The sequence below is a fragment of the Callospermophilus lateralis genome, chromosome 1, assembly GCF_048772815.1.
Source record: "Callospermophilus lateralis isolate mCalLat2 chromosome 1, mCalLat2.hap1, whole genome shotgun sequence".
In the NCBI taxonomy this organism is placed as follows: Eukaryota; Metazoa; Chordata; class Mammalia; order Rodentia; family Sciuridae; genus Callospermophilus; species Callospermophilus lateralis.
The window spans coordinates 86,948,051-86,963,993 of record NC_135305.1 but is presented as its reverse complement, the minus strand read 5'-3'; the positions used below and the strand labels follow the sequence as shown (position 1 = coordinate 86,963,993).

Here is a 15,943-nt window from a genome sequence, read left to right as displayed (position 1 = left end):
AAATTAGTCTACTACAGTGACAAGGTCATATCAATGTATATAGCAGCTCAATTCACAATAACTAAGCTATGGAATCAACCTAGATGACCTTCAACAGATGAATGGATAAAGAAAATGTGATTCACATACACAATGTAATATTACTCAGCCATAAAGAAGAAAGAAATAATGGCTTTTGCTGGTAAATGGATGGAACTGGAGACCATCATGCTAAGTGAAATAAGCCAATCCCCCCACCCCAAAAAAGGCCAAATATTCTCTCTGATATGCGGATGCTGACTCACAATAGGTGGGGAGAGGGAGGAGTGGAAGTTCACCAGATTGGACAGGGGGTAGTACGGGAAAGGGAGGGAGATGGGAATTAGGAAGACAGTAGCATGAATTGGACATAACTTTCCTATGTTCATATATAACACATGACTGGGGTAACTCTACATTATGTATAACCACAAGAATGGGAAGCTATACTCCATATATGTATGATATGACAAAATACATTTTACTATCATGTATAACTAAAAAGAACAAATAAAATTTATAAAGAAAAAATATATATATATATTCTTCGATTTAAACAAAGTCTCAATCCATAGGGACACTAACTAATAGATTCATAAGCACTTAGTGCCTGAATATTTCTTAGTATGTACCTTAACCCTTTAGCACCAAACGCCAGCGATTAGAGACCACTGGAACAGAAGGTTAATATGAAAAGCAGAGAGAGGCAGTCAGATTGACTCAGTTTACACCCCAACCCTAAAATAAATAAATAAACAAATGAGACTTTTAGTGGCAGCTTTTGTAAATAAATGATAATGCAGCCCTGCCTGCACTAAAATGTTCTCTTGGAAAGTTTCTTGAAAATATAGATTCTCATGACACACTGAGGCCCTCTAAGCCAAAATAGCAAGAATCCGAGCCCTGATTTCTCCTAAAATTCCCTCAAGTGATTTGGACAGACATGGCCACAAGCCACAGGATGGCCTCAGCAGCTGCCATGCCTCAGTCACCACCCATGAACCTGGAACCACCCAGGCCTGCTGAGTGGTGGCCCGACCTGGGCCCAGTGGTCATGCAGTCAGAGTGGTGAGCCATGTGACAGGCACCTGGAGCCGAGAGCGCCCTCAGAGCAAGTCAGCTCCTTCCTGTCTGTTCCTGTGATCCATGCCGCAGAATGCTCAGACCCACAGCCCATGGACCAGGACCAAACTCAACAGATTTATCAGACGGTTAATATCGGAGGAATGAAATAATGGCATTTGTTTACTCATTGTTTTAGTAGGAGACCAAAGATGAAAAAAAAAAAAAAAAGATTATTTGTCAAAGTCTAAAGCTTACAATGAAGAGAGATGAGGGAAAGATTCAATCTGTTTAACTTATTTCAGCCTGCATGCTTTTTCTCTCCATCAGGGAGATTGAGGGCCCTGGAGGGTCTGAATTATACATCAGGGTTTTCACATCGCTTGGCTCACAACAGACACACCCTATGTTTATGTGAATCTAGACCCCATTTCTCAAAACCTCAATTTTCCACGGCATTTTAATCTATCATACACCCAACAGGAGAAAAAACAAGTTATTTGGAATATTAAGTTTATAGGGCTTTCCAGGATCACACTAGCTTGGGGCTGAGTGAATGTCAAAATTAGCATGCAAGGAGCAGACTAATGAGCACACTTTTTTCTGTAAAATATAGACTCTCATTCATTGTATCCCAGCTAATGACTACTATTTAAGTCAAATCGTCAGGGCACTTACCAAAAGTCTGATGAAAACATATTAAGTAGCTTAGGACAACAGTTATCTGAGAGAGGCTAAATATGGTAAGGAAATAGAAATCACTTGAATCGCACAGATACTTCTGATAAATTAGGCAAAAGTGATTTTCCATAAAATCCCACTGTATCAGAACGGACAATTGTGTTTTCTGGGCAACAAACCTCACCCCTGTGCAAAATCTTAAACTGCACAGTCCACTCTCCTGCCTCAGAATCCAGCAGATGGAGGATCGTGGGATATCTGCTGCCTGGGTGAGCAGTTTCCTTGCCCAGAATGGCTCACAGGAGAGTAAACAGGAACGTACAGGAAACGAAGGGGTAAGTGTCACCCCAGATGCAGAGGATGAAGGCCATCTATGTGATGTCTTTACTGAGCCTCTGATGTGACTTCACCTGGCGGCCATGACCTTTTGCTCCTCGGAGGTAAACAGGAGAATTTCTGGCAACCGGGTGCACCTGTGAGTGGAGGCAGCTGGTTGGGGTGTATAGATTTTCCTGAAAGTCTGTTCTTTGCTCTGTTGAGGAAAACCTGGCCTAAGTCCCTTCCTGGCCCACAATACATATTTAGATGGTTTCCAAGTGGTTTGGAGGTCCCACTAGGTGTCTCAGGAGTAGCCTTGATCTCATCCCTATAACAATCCAATCAGCTAAGATATTGTTTGTAAAAAAAAAAAAAAAAAAAAAAGCATTACAAATTAAAAAGAAATAAATAAATGCTTGACCACCTTTGCTGTGATAGGATTGGAATTGGAATCTGTACCCCATAACTGACCGTGAAACCTGGACGGCCACTTTTCTGTAGCTCACAGCTTCCCCCTGGAGGTAGGAGGGGTCCCATTACATCACTGATTTTAAAACTGCTTAACAGGGCGTTGGGGGTCTGACCCAGAAAGCCCAGAAGGAAGGATCTCCCTCCCCACTTCCAATAAGGTGCCTTCCTTTCTTTGTTTTGTATATTGGGCTTCTGCATGAGATGTCTTTGTATTGCCTTGTTTTTAAAATTCTGATACATGATCAATCAAAAGTTTCTTTCTGATTCCACCCAACCACGGAGCAACATATTCTCGAGAGCCCATTCTGTGAATTAGAAGATTCTACTAATTAAGATGGGGTTGTGGCTTCATTCCCTCATATAGACATGTTTCCATCTACTCATTCATTTATTCCACAAACACAAAGGGATGCCTCATTGCGTCATCAGATGATAACATGGAGTACAGGGACACAACAGTAAACAGAGGCTGTCACTACCTTGGCTGCCTGGGGAAACAGATACTAATTAAAGAAGCACTCGACTATTCTATTACCCAGGAGACAAACACACACAAAAGAAACCCAAGGGGCACTATGAAAGCCAGTAACAGCAGGTGCCTAGGACTGAGGCTGGGGAATCAGGGAAGCCCCCTCCCACCCAAGGAAGAGCCAGCCACTTGCTGTCCCAACTCCAACGCACCTAGGTTAAGCTGAACCCAACTCCCACTTTTGCCTGAATGGTATGTCACAGTACACTGCAGACTAAGGCATTACTCAGAACCAAAGAAGGAAAGTCTTACACTAGCCCCTGCTAGGGAATGGAAAATTTTAGTATAACCGAATACTATATTATTAAGTACAGTCTTGCTAAAAATAGCCTCATATGCCTCATGTTGGGAGGAGGGAGCACAGGTGACGACTTGAAGCTGGGCACAGCCACAGGCTCCGGAACAAATGAGCGCAAAACAACCACAGGAGTGCAGCGCGCAGCACGGGGCTGCCCAGGCAGAGAGCCGTGGGCCCTGCCTGCTCTGGCTTTGGCTGTTTCTCCCCACTTTGGGTGGGGTTGGTCAGGAGTCCCCTGAGACCCCTGTCACCTTTGCAGGCCCATGAGTGCTGCTCAGTTCCACAGCTCCAAGCGGCGCCTTAATAAAGCACGCACCTTGTTCTCCCTGTAGAGAAATTCGAGATGCAAAACCTTGCGGAGATCATTTCTGCTGTTTATGCTGAGATCAGAGCGTGGGCGTTCCTGGTCCATGATCACACACGTCTTCTTTAAGCCCTGAGGGGAGAAGGCTGAATCACTCTTCTTCAAGTTAAATCAAAACCTTCCGTTCTCTGACGCAGGGTGAACAAAAACCAACTGATGTTGATTATGATCATCCTCATCTGGCCAGCCTTTATGAGGTGACTGCAAGTTAAGAATTCATTTTTACATAACCCAGCCTCACAGCTATTATTCTGCTCCTTACAGTGGCCCTGTGGGTCCATTGGGCTTCACCACGGATTCCCTACCAGTCAAGCCCTTTGGACAGCAGGTAAGGAGTGACATCGAGGTAACTGATTCACCCAAGACCAACTCAGGGGGCCCAGAGTTTGGCTGTAGATTTGTGGCTATGGAATATGAAACTTCAAAAGTAAACGAAAGAAAAAACATAACAAAAGGCCAACGTTCACTCCCTTTACCCCTGAGATGGATTAGAAGGGGGCAGGGTTGAGGGACCCATGACCACACAATGGAATCACATAGCAGGTCTGACACCCCCCGCCCGAGCCTATGAATTTATGATTCTAGGACCCGACCCATGGGGAGCCCAGGGTGAAAGTTTCACTGGGTCACCAGCACAGCTGACTTCTCCATTCATCCCACCCTGAATGTCAGGAACCTAGATTCTGGCAATGATAAGTCGGGGAAGCCCTGTCCCCAGCAGAAGCCTGGGTTCTTCCTTTGTAGCTGCTGCCTATCCTCACAAAGGACTCAGCTGTGTCAAGAGCATCTCTTGTTCTTGATGGATCCCAGACCCCCTAGAGCTAGACAAGCCTCGACTTCCCCCCTGGCCTTTGTGTTCAGAATTTTATGGTGCTCTGCCTGCTGGGAAAGCACCATAAAAGACCAACCCCCCTGCTTGCCATGCATTTAGGTAAGACGGTCAATTTTGGAAACAAGGTACACACATGACCTTGAACCAAAGATTGAAAAGGAGCACCTAGGAAGGGTCAAAGAAATATGGATGTGTGCAGTGGAGAAGAGGTGGCCAGGCTGCATGAGGAGGGAGTGTCCACTGGAAGGAGAGGCAGGCCTCAAAGCAATCACTGCATCTCATCAAGCCTGCGCCATCGCTTTCCCACTGTCAAAGTGATAAAGAATGTTCTATATGAGCCTTCCTCTCTTTATGTTCAGCAACAGTTCCAATCACCAAATCCAGGTCCAGTTACTCTCCCCCATTGTAATGCACACCAATATTTGAAAACCACTAGGGTAGGGTCCCGAGGTGCTCTCAGGAGTCAACTAGCCTTCGGTCCCTTGCAGCCACTGAGTCTGCATTCACAACAAACATTTGCCCTGCTGTGTGCCAGGCTGTCCTAGATGCAGGAGGTACAGAAGGAGGGAGAGCTCACAGTCTGTGGGAAGCAGACCATTGATGAATGGTACACACACCGTGGGCAGCGGCTCACCGCACCACTGTGGAAATAGAGCAGGGAGGGTGAACGCAAAGACAAGGCACAGTGTTTCATTGAGTATCATTCCTGAGCTCACTCTCCTGACTTCCCCATTTATGAATTGAAGGGAACCCCTAATCTACTAGTCCAGCTGCTGGAGGCAGAGAGGTGAACAAATCAAAGTCCCATCCTCATACAACTTGCATTCTATAGGGGAAAAAGACAAGTCTAATATGCTGGGGTGGGACATATATGAGTAGTGAGACAGAAAGGGCCAGGCAGTGAGTGGCATGGAGAAGGGTTGCTATTTTATAAAAGGTGATCAGGAAATGGTTCATTGATCAGGTGGCAACAGAGCAGAGATAGGAGAGAAACAGGAGAGCAGGCCATGCAGACACTTGGGAGAACAGTGTTCCAGGCAAGGAACAGCAGCTGCAAAGGCCCTGTGACAGTTGCAAGTGCCAATGCATCTAGCATCTCACAGCCAGGGGAAAGTCTCAGAAGGTGAGATCAGAGAGATCACCCAGAGTGTGGTAAGCAAAGATCATCTTCACCATCCTTCTGATGGGATACAGGAGGATTTGAAAAGAGGACCATGGGGGACTAACATTTTTAAAGGAACGTTGGCTGCTAGGTTAAAAATAGAATATAAGAGGCAGGGGATTAAACAGAAACCATTTAGGAGACTACTGAAAAATGCAGTTGCCATGAAAGGTGGGAGAGGGTTAGTCTGGGGTGTTTGCATCATTAGTGGTAAGAAGTGGCTACATTCTCTATGCCCTCTGATAGTAAAGCCAACAGATGAGCTGATGGGCTGGATGTGAGGGGCACGAGGAAAATAAGAGTCCTTAACTATAGGGTCTGCACTAACTCTAGTGTCAGAATGCAGTTGAATTGTGGGAAACTCAATTGGTGTCCGAAAAGTTGAAGACCTGGTTGGGGGAAAAACTCAAAATTTGGTGTTGGGAATGTTGTGAGTGGGAACATCACTGTACATATCAAGTGGAGATGCTAATGAGACATCCAAGTGGAAATGCAGCACTCGAAGTTGGAAGGAATTCAAAGGATTCAGGGAGAGAGCAGCTAAACATAGGCATTTGGGAATTGTCAGCACACTGATGGTATTGGAATCATAAGACTGCATGAGATGCCTCAAGAATGAATGAAGAAGAGAAAGAAAGGGAAGGGAAGAGGGCAACAGACTGAGTCTTTGAGCCACCAGCATGCACTGCACAGGTCAGAGAAAGGAGGGGCGACCAGCAAAGACCTGAGAAGGAGCCACCAGAGAAGGAGGAGGAAGAGACAGGAGAAGAAGAAGCCAAGAAGAAGGCTGAAACCAACTGTGATGAGCACAATTGTTAGATCAAGAAAGGCAAGGTGGAAAGCAGTATAAAGATTTCTTGGAAAATTGGAAATGGAACCACCATTTGACCCAGCTATCCCTCTCCTCTGTCTATACCGAAAGGACTTAAAAACAGCATATTACAGGGACACAGCCACATCAATGTTTATAGCAGCACAATACACAGTAGCTAAACTGTGGAACCAACCTAGATGCCCTTCAATAGATGAATAGATTTTTTTAAATGTGGCATATATACACAATGGAATACTACTCAGCAATAAAATAGAATAAAATCATGGCAGTTGCAGGTAAATGGATGGAGTTAGAGAAGATAATGCTAAGTGAAGTTAACCAATCCCCCCAAAAAACAAATGCTGAATATTTTCTTTGATATAAGGAAGCTAACTCATACTAGGGTAGGGAGAGGGAGCATGGGAGAAATAGATGAATTCTAGATAGGGAAGAGGGATGGGAGGGGAAGGGAGGGGCCATGGGATTAGAAATGATGGTGGAATGTGATGGACATCATTATCCAAAGTACATGTATGAAGACACAAATTGGTGTGAATATACTTTGAATACAATCAGAGATATGAAAAGTTGTGCTCTATATGTGTAATAAGAATTATAATGCGGGGCTGGGGATGTGGCTCAAGTGGTAGCGCGCTCGCCTGACCCAATGCGTGCGGCCCGGGTTCGATCCTCAGCACCACATACAAACAAAGATGTTGTGTCCGCCGATAAATAAAAAAAATATTAAAAAAAAAAAAAGAATTATAATGCATTTCACTCTCACAGATAAATAAAAATTTAATTTAAGAAAAAATATAAAGAAAGAAAGGCAAGGAGCCCAGTGTGGTGGTGCATACCTGTAATCCCAGTGGCTCAGGAGGCTGAGGCAGGAGAATTACAAGTTCAAAGCCAGCCTCAGCAACCCAGTGAGACCCTGTCCCTAAATAAAACATAAAAAAGGGCTGGGGATATGGCTCAGTGGTTAAGAATCCCTGAATTCAAATGCTGGTACCAAAAAAAAAAAAAAAAGGCAAGGGGTTTAGAGGTCAATGATGACCTTGACAGTGGTCTCCATCAATTGGTGGGAGAAAAACTTTTGATTCGGATGAGTCTGGGAAAGTGGGGCGAAGGGTTAGAATCAAAGCATACAAAGTTTTTTTAGAGGTTCCGTTATAAAAGGGAGAAGAAAAAGACTAGTAGCTGGGGGGACTGGGGGTCAAGGTGTGGTCCTGCAGGAGTGTGTGCATACCCAGCAGAGAAGGAAGGTGTGTGGAAAAGAGCACAGTGGCAATCACTAGGGCTGTGTCCTTGAGATGCGGCAGGGAGCAGGCTCCCTCGCAGGGATGTTCTTGCCCAGGGCCTGGAGAATCTCTCCGCAGGAACAGGATGGCTGTTCCTGCGTGGCTCAGGAAGGTCAGGAAGTGTGGGGGTGGGAGCCTGTGGGACATAGCTCATTTCTCATGACGGCTTCTGTTTCCTGAGAAATTAAATGGGGAAGGAGCTGTGGGTTTGAAGGAAAGAAGGTCTAAGAGAAAGAGGTCCCTGTAAGAACAGGAACCTCTGAGGAATCTCAGGGGTGAGTGCTGTGGATTTAGAGTGATGCTATCAACATGGAGGTGTGTTTCTCCAATCCCACTCAGCTCTGCAGGTGCAGGCACGGAGTAAACCGAGTTGAATTTTACCCAGACCAGGGGAGTACAACAAAGGGAGAGAAGATCAAGGGGGTCAAGTCTATCATAGAGCAGGCAATTTTAATGACAGGTGGGTAAGGTATGGGAGGAGTGGCGATAGGGCTGGGGGACCATGAAAGGTTGGCAAGAGCAATGGAATCAGATGCAGGAGAGGCTGGAGAAGGGGGAGGAGCTGGACATAGAACAGGTGGGATGCTTGGAATTGAGATGATGGAAAGGACGCTGGGCTGGGCGTGACGGTGAGAAACGGTCACAGAGGTCAGAGGGAGGCATATCTCTGCCACAGGGGCCACAGACCCAAGTGTCAACTCTATGGATGCTCATGTCACCTGAAGACTGTGATGAGTCTCCCTGAGGAAAGACCATGCTTGGTGAGTTCAAGCAAGCCCACATGGCTGGAAGGTGGTGGAGGCCATGGCAGAGGAGGTCCAAGGGGGCAGCCAGGACATGGGGAGCCAGGTGGCCTACTGAGGCTGGGAAGCCGGTGGAATGTTTGAGAAGAGGAGTGATGTGGTCTGACCCACTCACCCTGGGCAAGTGTCTCGGCCTCTTGGTCTCACCACAGTCTTGCATGAAAAAGAATGCTGTCATTCCCTCTCTTTCAGGACTGCCTTAAAGAGTTGAGAAAACAAACAGACATCTAGAAGGTGCCTAGCACCCTGGGAATTCTTTTGGTCATGACTGTTGGGTACCTGCCTATACAGAACCCTGTGTGGAGCTCAGGATCTCTGTCCTGGAGCAGACAGTGCTGAGAAAAGCACAGCCCTGGGCTGCAGGGCTCTTGTGTCTTTCTGAGTGACTGGGGCCAACACCTTACTACTCTCAGGACCTCAGTGTGTACAGATAAAACATGGAAATCAGGAATCTGGGAGGACTGGACAGTTCCCAAGGTGCCATTCGGTTTGGGGGTCAGCTCTGTGGCCCCATCTAGGAGGTGATTCAGGCAGATTATTGACTACACCACGAGCACCAAGAGAGAACACAGACCAGGATCACTCCAGCTAGAGTCAGCTGAGAAGCGCTCTGGAAGAAATGGAACTTGGGGTGGGCCTGAGTAGATCAGGGGAAAACTTGGACGGGGAAGGAAGAAATGACGTTGGAGGGTAACCTGAGGTCCAGCTATAGGGCACCCTTGGCTGTCAGCAAGGACCATGGGCTTCATTTGTACCCAGGAAAGGAAGGGCATGAGGAAGCCTTCGGTGAGGTTTCGCTTAGTCCAAACTTAAATGATGGTTGTGGTCAACCTCCTAAGGTGTGCCACAGATAATCCAAGGGGCAGCCAGGATTTGGTGATGGAAGCTCAAAGCAGATACAATGACGCTAAATGCATTTAAATTTTTTTCAAAATAAAATAAATCATAAAAAGCCCACAAAGTCACTTTCAAAACAGGTGGGTATCAAAGATGGGGAAGCAGGTATGAAGTTGAATTTCTATGTGTGCATTGTATCTACTCATCAGATATAATGCTTAGGAGCTCCCTGTGTGTTATTGTTAACCCTCATCATGAGTCTGTGAAACGTGAGTCTTAATTTTCCCATTTTAGAGATAAGTACACTGAGGCCCAGGGTCACACTGCAAACTAGCAGCACGTACTTGAACCTCTTCCATCTAATCTCAAAGTCCTTTCTCTTTGTTCTATTCAACACATTGTGTGTGTGTGTGTGTGTGTGTGTGTGTGTACATACGTGTGTATTTCCTTTCCAGACAAGTGCCCGATAAGCACAGAACCAGCAGCATATAGCTCTCAGTCACTTCATGCAGAATCAACTATTGGATGCCTCTGACACCACCACCACACACACACACTACACACACACACACACACACACACACACACTCACATGCAGGCACAAAAACAGACACACACCAGCATGTGCCTTCCTCACCCAGTCTCCATCTCCACTGTCGGGGTGGATTAGACTAAGGACCTTCTCAACCTGTAAACACTTTGCAAACTCTCCTGGGACAAAACAGGAGGGAACTTAGACAATCCCCCTCAAAAAAAAAAAAAAAAAAAATGAAGGCCACAGCCAGAATTCCTGCTGTGGACTTAAAATGGCTGAAAGGTTTGACTGTCCAGAACTTTCCTCAGCCCTTGGGGCTCCTCTGTGGAAAGCTCCTACCTAGGGGGACATGTCTTGGGGGTGACTGGCCATGGAGACGGCCAGCCAGGCTCTGGTCTGAGTCCCATCTTTGCACGAGGAGCTGGCTCAGCCCTGGAACCCACCCCCTCCCCACCCAGCTGCTGCCCACCCACTGAGAGTGGATGCCAGGGGAGGGCAGAGGACAGGGGGCCAGGTGACCACCACAGAAATGGCTCCTGGGAAATGTAGTTTCCCCCATCCTGGGAAAATGGCGCTCTCCTGGGGGCATCCCTGAAGCAGGCAGCAGGCCAAGAATGCTCCCTCCCCAAAGGCAATAGGGGCCCCCCATCCCTGGCTGCCCTCCAGGTCTGGAGCCACCACGTGGGCTCTGGAGAGGGCGAGGTGTTACCTTTCTGTTGAGGAACTCCCTGACCAGGGAGGCGGCCACCTCCTCCACGAAGAGGGTGTCCATGCTGCCAGCTCTGCCCACCAGGCCAGGATAGGCCGCAGCCCCAGGCCCCTTAGTCCGTTGGGCCCAGTATGGCCGCGTTGCCGTGGTGACGGTGGCATCAGAGCCAGCGAGAACTCCTCCCCTTCCCTGGGAGCCAGCAGGCTGGGAGGGCGGAGGAAGAGGAGGAGCCTGCTTCTAACTACTGCTGCTCTGCAGCAGGAGGACACAGGGAGAGAGCTTGGCTGCAAGGGCCAGGCCACGGGCTGCAGGCTCTCTCTGACTCTGGGCCTATCATTGTGGGTGGCCTAACACAAGTCGTTGCTCCAACCTGTGTCTCCACCTCCCTAAACACAAAAGGGAAAGCGTGTCCGCCTGCCTGTTCCTGGAAGATTAAAGCCACAGCGAAGCACTTGGTTCACTGACCGGCCTGGCTCTGTGACCTGGACTATGGGACAAGGAGGCTGGGCTTTGCTTCCTGAGTGCTGCAGTTAAAGGACATGTCCCTTTAGCCCCCTTGGAGCCAGCTTTCCCAAATGCGACCACCCCCCCCCCCCCCCCATGTATTGAGCACCAAGCGCTTTACACATGTTACCTCACCTTCAAGCCTTACAGCTTCCTGGCAAGGGGGCTACCACCAGCCTCATTCTCGAAAACAAGACCCTGAGATTCAGAAATGCAAATTTTGCTGGAGGCTATGCAGTTAGGGACTGGAAAAGCTGGGGTTCCCTCAAAGCCCCTGTCTGCCCAGGTTGTTTTCCCAAAACTCAGGAGCTTGGTACACCTTCTCAGCCATCCCCACAGCTGCTCATCAGACGCTGTATGCTGTATGCATTTGCAGGGCTGATGTAACAAATGCCAAGACACCGTGGCTTCAACAGCAGGTTCATTGCAGCACAGTCCTAGGGCCTAAAATCCAACATCAACTTGTCGTCAGGGTTATTTCTTGAAGCCTATCCCCTGGGCTCCATCCTCCCCTGGTCTTTCCGTCTTCCCTCTGTACGTATCTAGGTCCTAATCATTTCTTCTTATAAAGACATCAACCACATAGGACTAGGGCCCCCCATAATGACCCAGTTTTAACTTCACTATCTGTTTAAAAACCCTATCACCAAAAACAGTCACCTTCTGAGGGACCAGGGACCAAGACTTCATCATCTGAATTTGGGGGACACTAGCACCTGAATTTGGGGGACACACTTCAGCTCACAACATGTATACTGTTACTTACGTGTGGTTTTCTTTAAACTGACGTTACGGGTTCTAAACTTTCTCTTAAAAGGAAAGTATTCCTGTCACAGGAAAGCAGGGAATTGAAACTCTAACCTGGTTCTTGTGTTCCAGCGCAAGAAAATTTGAAGTCAGACACCAAAAGTCATGCAAGAGACCTTTATTATAAGTGAAAGTAAAGAGAAAGTGAGGTGAACGTAAAATAAGAGCAGAGTGAGGCTCAAGCAGAGAGTTCAGGAGAGAGAGTGGGCCGTCTCTGAGCAGAGAATGACAAGGAGACAACGCTGTCTCCAAGTTTATTACTGTTCGATGTTTACCAGGAGACCTGGGGGCCACCTGCTGCACTCTTTGCCAATCAGGTGTTCAACTCCTCCTTCACGTCAGGAGGTGGGGTCTTTGAACTTAGTTTGTCCTCTCCAGAACTGTCATGGTGGCCTTCCTATTTAGGGGGGCTTCATCTACAAGTCAATCCCATGTTACTGTGGCCACTGGAGTCAATAACTGATGAAAGTTACTTTAGTGCACCTGGCTACTAAAGGAATCTCCCTTCCAGACAAATGGAAACACTCACAGCCATAATTTCTAGCTTCACATCAACATCAATGGATCCTGTCAAGAGTTAGTCCCATTAATCCTTTTCTTTTTTTTTTTTTTTTAAAGAGAGAGGGAGAGAGAGAGAGAATTTTAATATTTATTTTTTAGTATTTGGCGGACACAACATCTTTGTTTGTATGTGGTGCTGAGGATCGAACCCGGGCCGCACACATGCCAGGCGAGCGCGCTACCACTTGAGTCACATCCCCAGCCCTAATCCTTTTCTTTTGACATATTTTCCCATTAGCTCCTTTGCTTCTGTTTATTTTCTACAAATTAACTACCACCCTTCGCTTTCTTATCCACTTTGAAAGTAGTTTAAAGAAGACCCTGAAGAAATTTAAAGGACATTTTGTGACATTACTGTGCATTTCACTTCCCATTGTTAGCTACTACCTAACATACCCAAGCAGTAATACCAACAAAACCTTGGGTTTGATTGCTTATTAAACCACATAAAGGAAATACAAAACCAGAAATGTATGCACGTAACTAAAATCTCCTTATACCCACTTGAACCTCCTCCATGGAGCATAGGCACCACACTTGGGAAGCCACCATATCACATATCTCCCAAGGAAATCACTGCAACACAGCGGACAGCTTATCATCGCTGGCCTCCACTGCTTTAGCCGACTGGGCTCTCTGAGAAGGCTCCTTGAGCGCTCAGAGGGTACGTGTGTGTAAAGCAGGGAGGGGCAGAGCTGCAGCAAATGACACGATGCTTATCCAGGGGACCCCGTATCCCAGGTCCAAAGACACCTCATGGATGTGCAATATTAAAGAAGAGCACAGGACAGATTTAGTTCAGGTAAGAGATTACATATAGCAGACAGTCACCTTCTGAAGGACCAGGGATCAAGTCAAATATGTGATCAGTCAAAGCGAGGGAAGAGGCCCCTCCATGGAGAGCAAGGTGAAATTGGGGCAAAGAGAAAAATTCACTCATTCATACAGTCACTAATAAATATGAATTAAACCCTTCCCTGTGCCCAGTGTATGGGTGTCATGGATGTAGCCGAAGTTTTCTGCTTTTTGTTTTGTTTTTGCAGTTCCAGGGATGGAACCCAGGGCTTCACATGTGCTAGGCAAGCACTCTACCACTGAGCCACATCCTAGGCCAACGGTGCATTAAACACCGTAAAAGTGTGCCTTCTTGGAGGGAGAGGAGTGGGGACAGGCAGAGGGCAACAGAGGAGTGGGGACAGGCAGAGGGCGGCAGAGGGGTCGGGGGAGAAAGACAATGAGCACAGAAATGTTTTTTAAAAGTCAGATTTAAATGGGGGTGGGGGGAAAGCACAGAAATAGAGGAGATTTTGGTGCATATATTACATTTTTTTTCCAAAGTTCATCAAGTAAGATTGCTTATGTTGTACTATTTCAGCAAATATCTGACAGGAGAGGGTGTGAGCTATGCAGAGACTTGCAGGAGGAGCACTCCAGCCAGTGCAAAGGCCCTGAGATGGCATCCAGCCCAGTGCTTGTGAAATAGGAAGGCCAGAGGGGGGCAGAGAATGTGAGAAAACAAGAGCCCAGCCCTGCAGGCCTGTGGCCAAGAGAAATACTTTACCTTCTACTCTAACTGGGAACCCTTTGGAGGGTTTTGGGCAGTGGGGAGACAAGATTTTGTCTCTTGCAGGGTCCTTCTGGCTCTTACGTTGAGGGTAGACTGTAGAGGGACAATCAGGGCAGCGGGAGACTGGTACAGCAACAATCAGTGATCCAAGTCCAGTGCAGCTAGACTGCGAGTGTGTGAGTGTGAGTGTGTGTGTGTGTTACATTTTCCTGGCTCTGGAAGTTTCTACCATATCAGAATGGAACAAGGAAGCAAGAGAAGCGCAGGAATGTGTTCTTCTTCCAGACACACAGCTGGCTCCTTGGGGTGCAATAACTTTAAGGTGTCAAGGAAAAAAGCCAATCTTGTCAGTGTGGGAAGGCCAGAAGTTATCCTTCCAGAACTCTGGGGAGAAGCTAGATGATATCATAGGTTCCATTCTTGTCCACAGATTTTCTGCAAGTCATCCTGACTGCACACCACTGTGTTCCCATGAGCGGGGAACATTCCCCCCGAGCATCTCACAGGAGCCCTGCTCTCCCACCTGAGTGTGAGTGATGGTTGGGACCCTCACAAAGGATTCTTTTTAAAAAAAACATGCTGGAGTTACAAGCAAAAAGGTCATTAAAATAAGTACCCAGTTATTATAAGTATCTGTGTGTTGGCGTCACATCACTGCGATGAAATACCTGAAATAAACAACTTATAGGGAAGAGAGGTTTATTTTGGCTCACAGCTACATTTTCAGTCTGTAGCCACTTGGCCCTCTTGCTTCGAGCCTGTGGTAGTACGGAGCATCATGACAGGAGCACATGACAGTGGAGGTCTGTTCGCCTTGCGGCATCTGGAAAGTAAAGTAAAAAGATGGGCCAGGGTCCCATATCCCCTTTGAGTGCACACCCTCAATGATCTGGCTTCCTTCCACTCAAGCCCACTTCCTAAGGTTCCACTACTACCAATAACACCACAGGCAACCAATCCCTCAACACCTGGGCCTCGGGGAGACATTCAAGATCTAATCTGTAGCAATCTACAGTCATTGAAAATGAAAAACAAATGCTTTTCCAAATACCATAGACAGGAATAAACCAACAGAGCATGCAAAATAAACAAGCACTATAGTGCATGCTTGCCCAGTACCCAGAAAATACAATTTCTCCACCCCGACATTGACTTCAAACCAGATTTAGCCAAGATGGGCATTAGCCTTACTCGCTCTTGGCAGTCCTTTCCATTCACCATCTCAGAAAATCAATGAACTACATGCTGAATCTTAGCAATGAGGTTGTGAGTGAAAAAGTGAACTCCCAAAAGATTACAGTGTTCATCAGCTTTCCATAGCTATGACACAATACCTGAGAAAATCAACTTAAAAGGAGGAAAACTTTGTTTTTGCTCCTATTTTCAGAGATTTCAGTTCATGGTCACTTTGTTCCATTGTTTTAGGACCATAGCAAGGCAGAACATCATGGAAGGGAGCACAGGGTAGAGCAGAGCTTCTCACTTCATGATAGCCAGGAAGCAGAGAGAGAGAGAGGAGGGGTCAGAGTCCCAATATCCCCTTCAGGGACACACCCCCAATGACCTAACTTTCTTCCATCAGGCCCCGCCTCCTAAAGGTTTCACCACAACCCAATAGAGCCAGAGGCTGGTGACTAAATCTTCAACCCAGGGGTCTTTCGGGTACATTCAAGATCTAAGATATAGCAAAACACATCTACACATAGCACAACATCTTTGTGTAAACTTAAAAACATAAACCACTGGCATCATTACTTGTAGGGAAATACA

The 15,943-nt window shown here is 46.9% G+C and overlaps 1 protein-coding gene across 1 annotated transcript in view; it reads right to left on the bottom strand.

Annotated features, from left to right (window-relative positions):
• Positions 1 to 10,840, bottom strand: part of Mindy4 (MINDY lysine 48 deubiquitinase 4) — a 111,092-nt gene extending 100,252 nt beyond the window's left edge. The window contains exons 1-2 of the mRNA XM_076863769.2: positions 10,735 to 10,840; positions 3,694 to 3,813 (exon numbers count right to left, since the gene is read on the bottom strand). Of these exons, the coding sequence (XP_076719884.2) occupies positions 3,694 to 3,813; positions 10,735 to 10,797 (183 nt within the window). The 5' untranslated portion in view covers positions 10,798 to 10,840. The remainder of the gene's footprint in view (positions 1 to 3,693; positions 3,814 to 10,734) is intronic.
• Between the last annotated feature and the right edge of the window lie 5,103 nt (positions 10,841 to 15,943).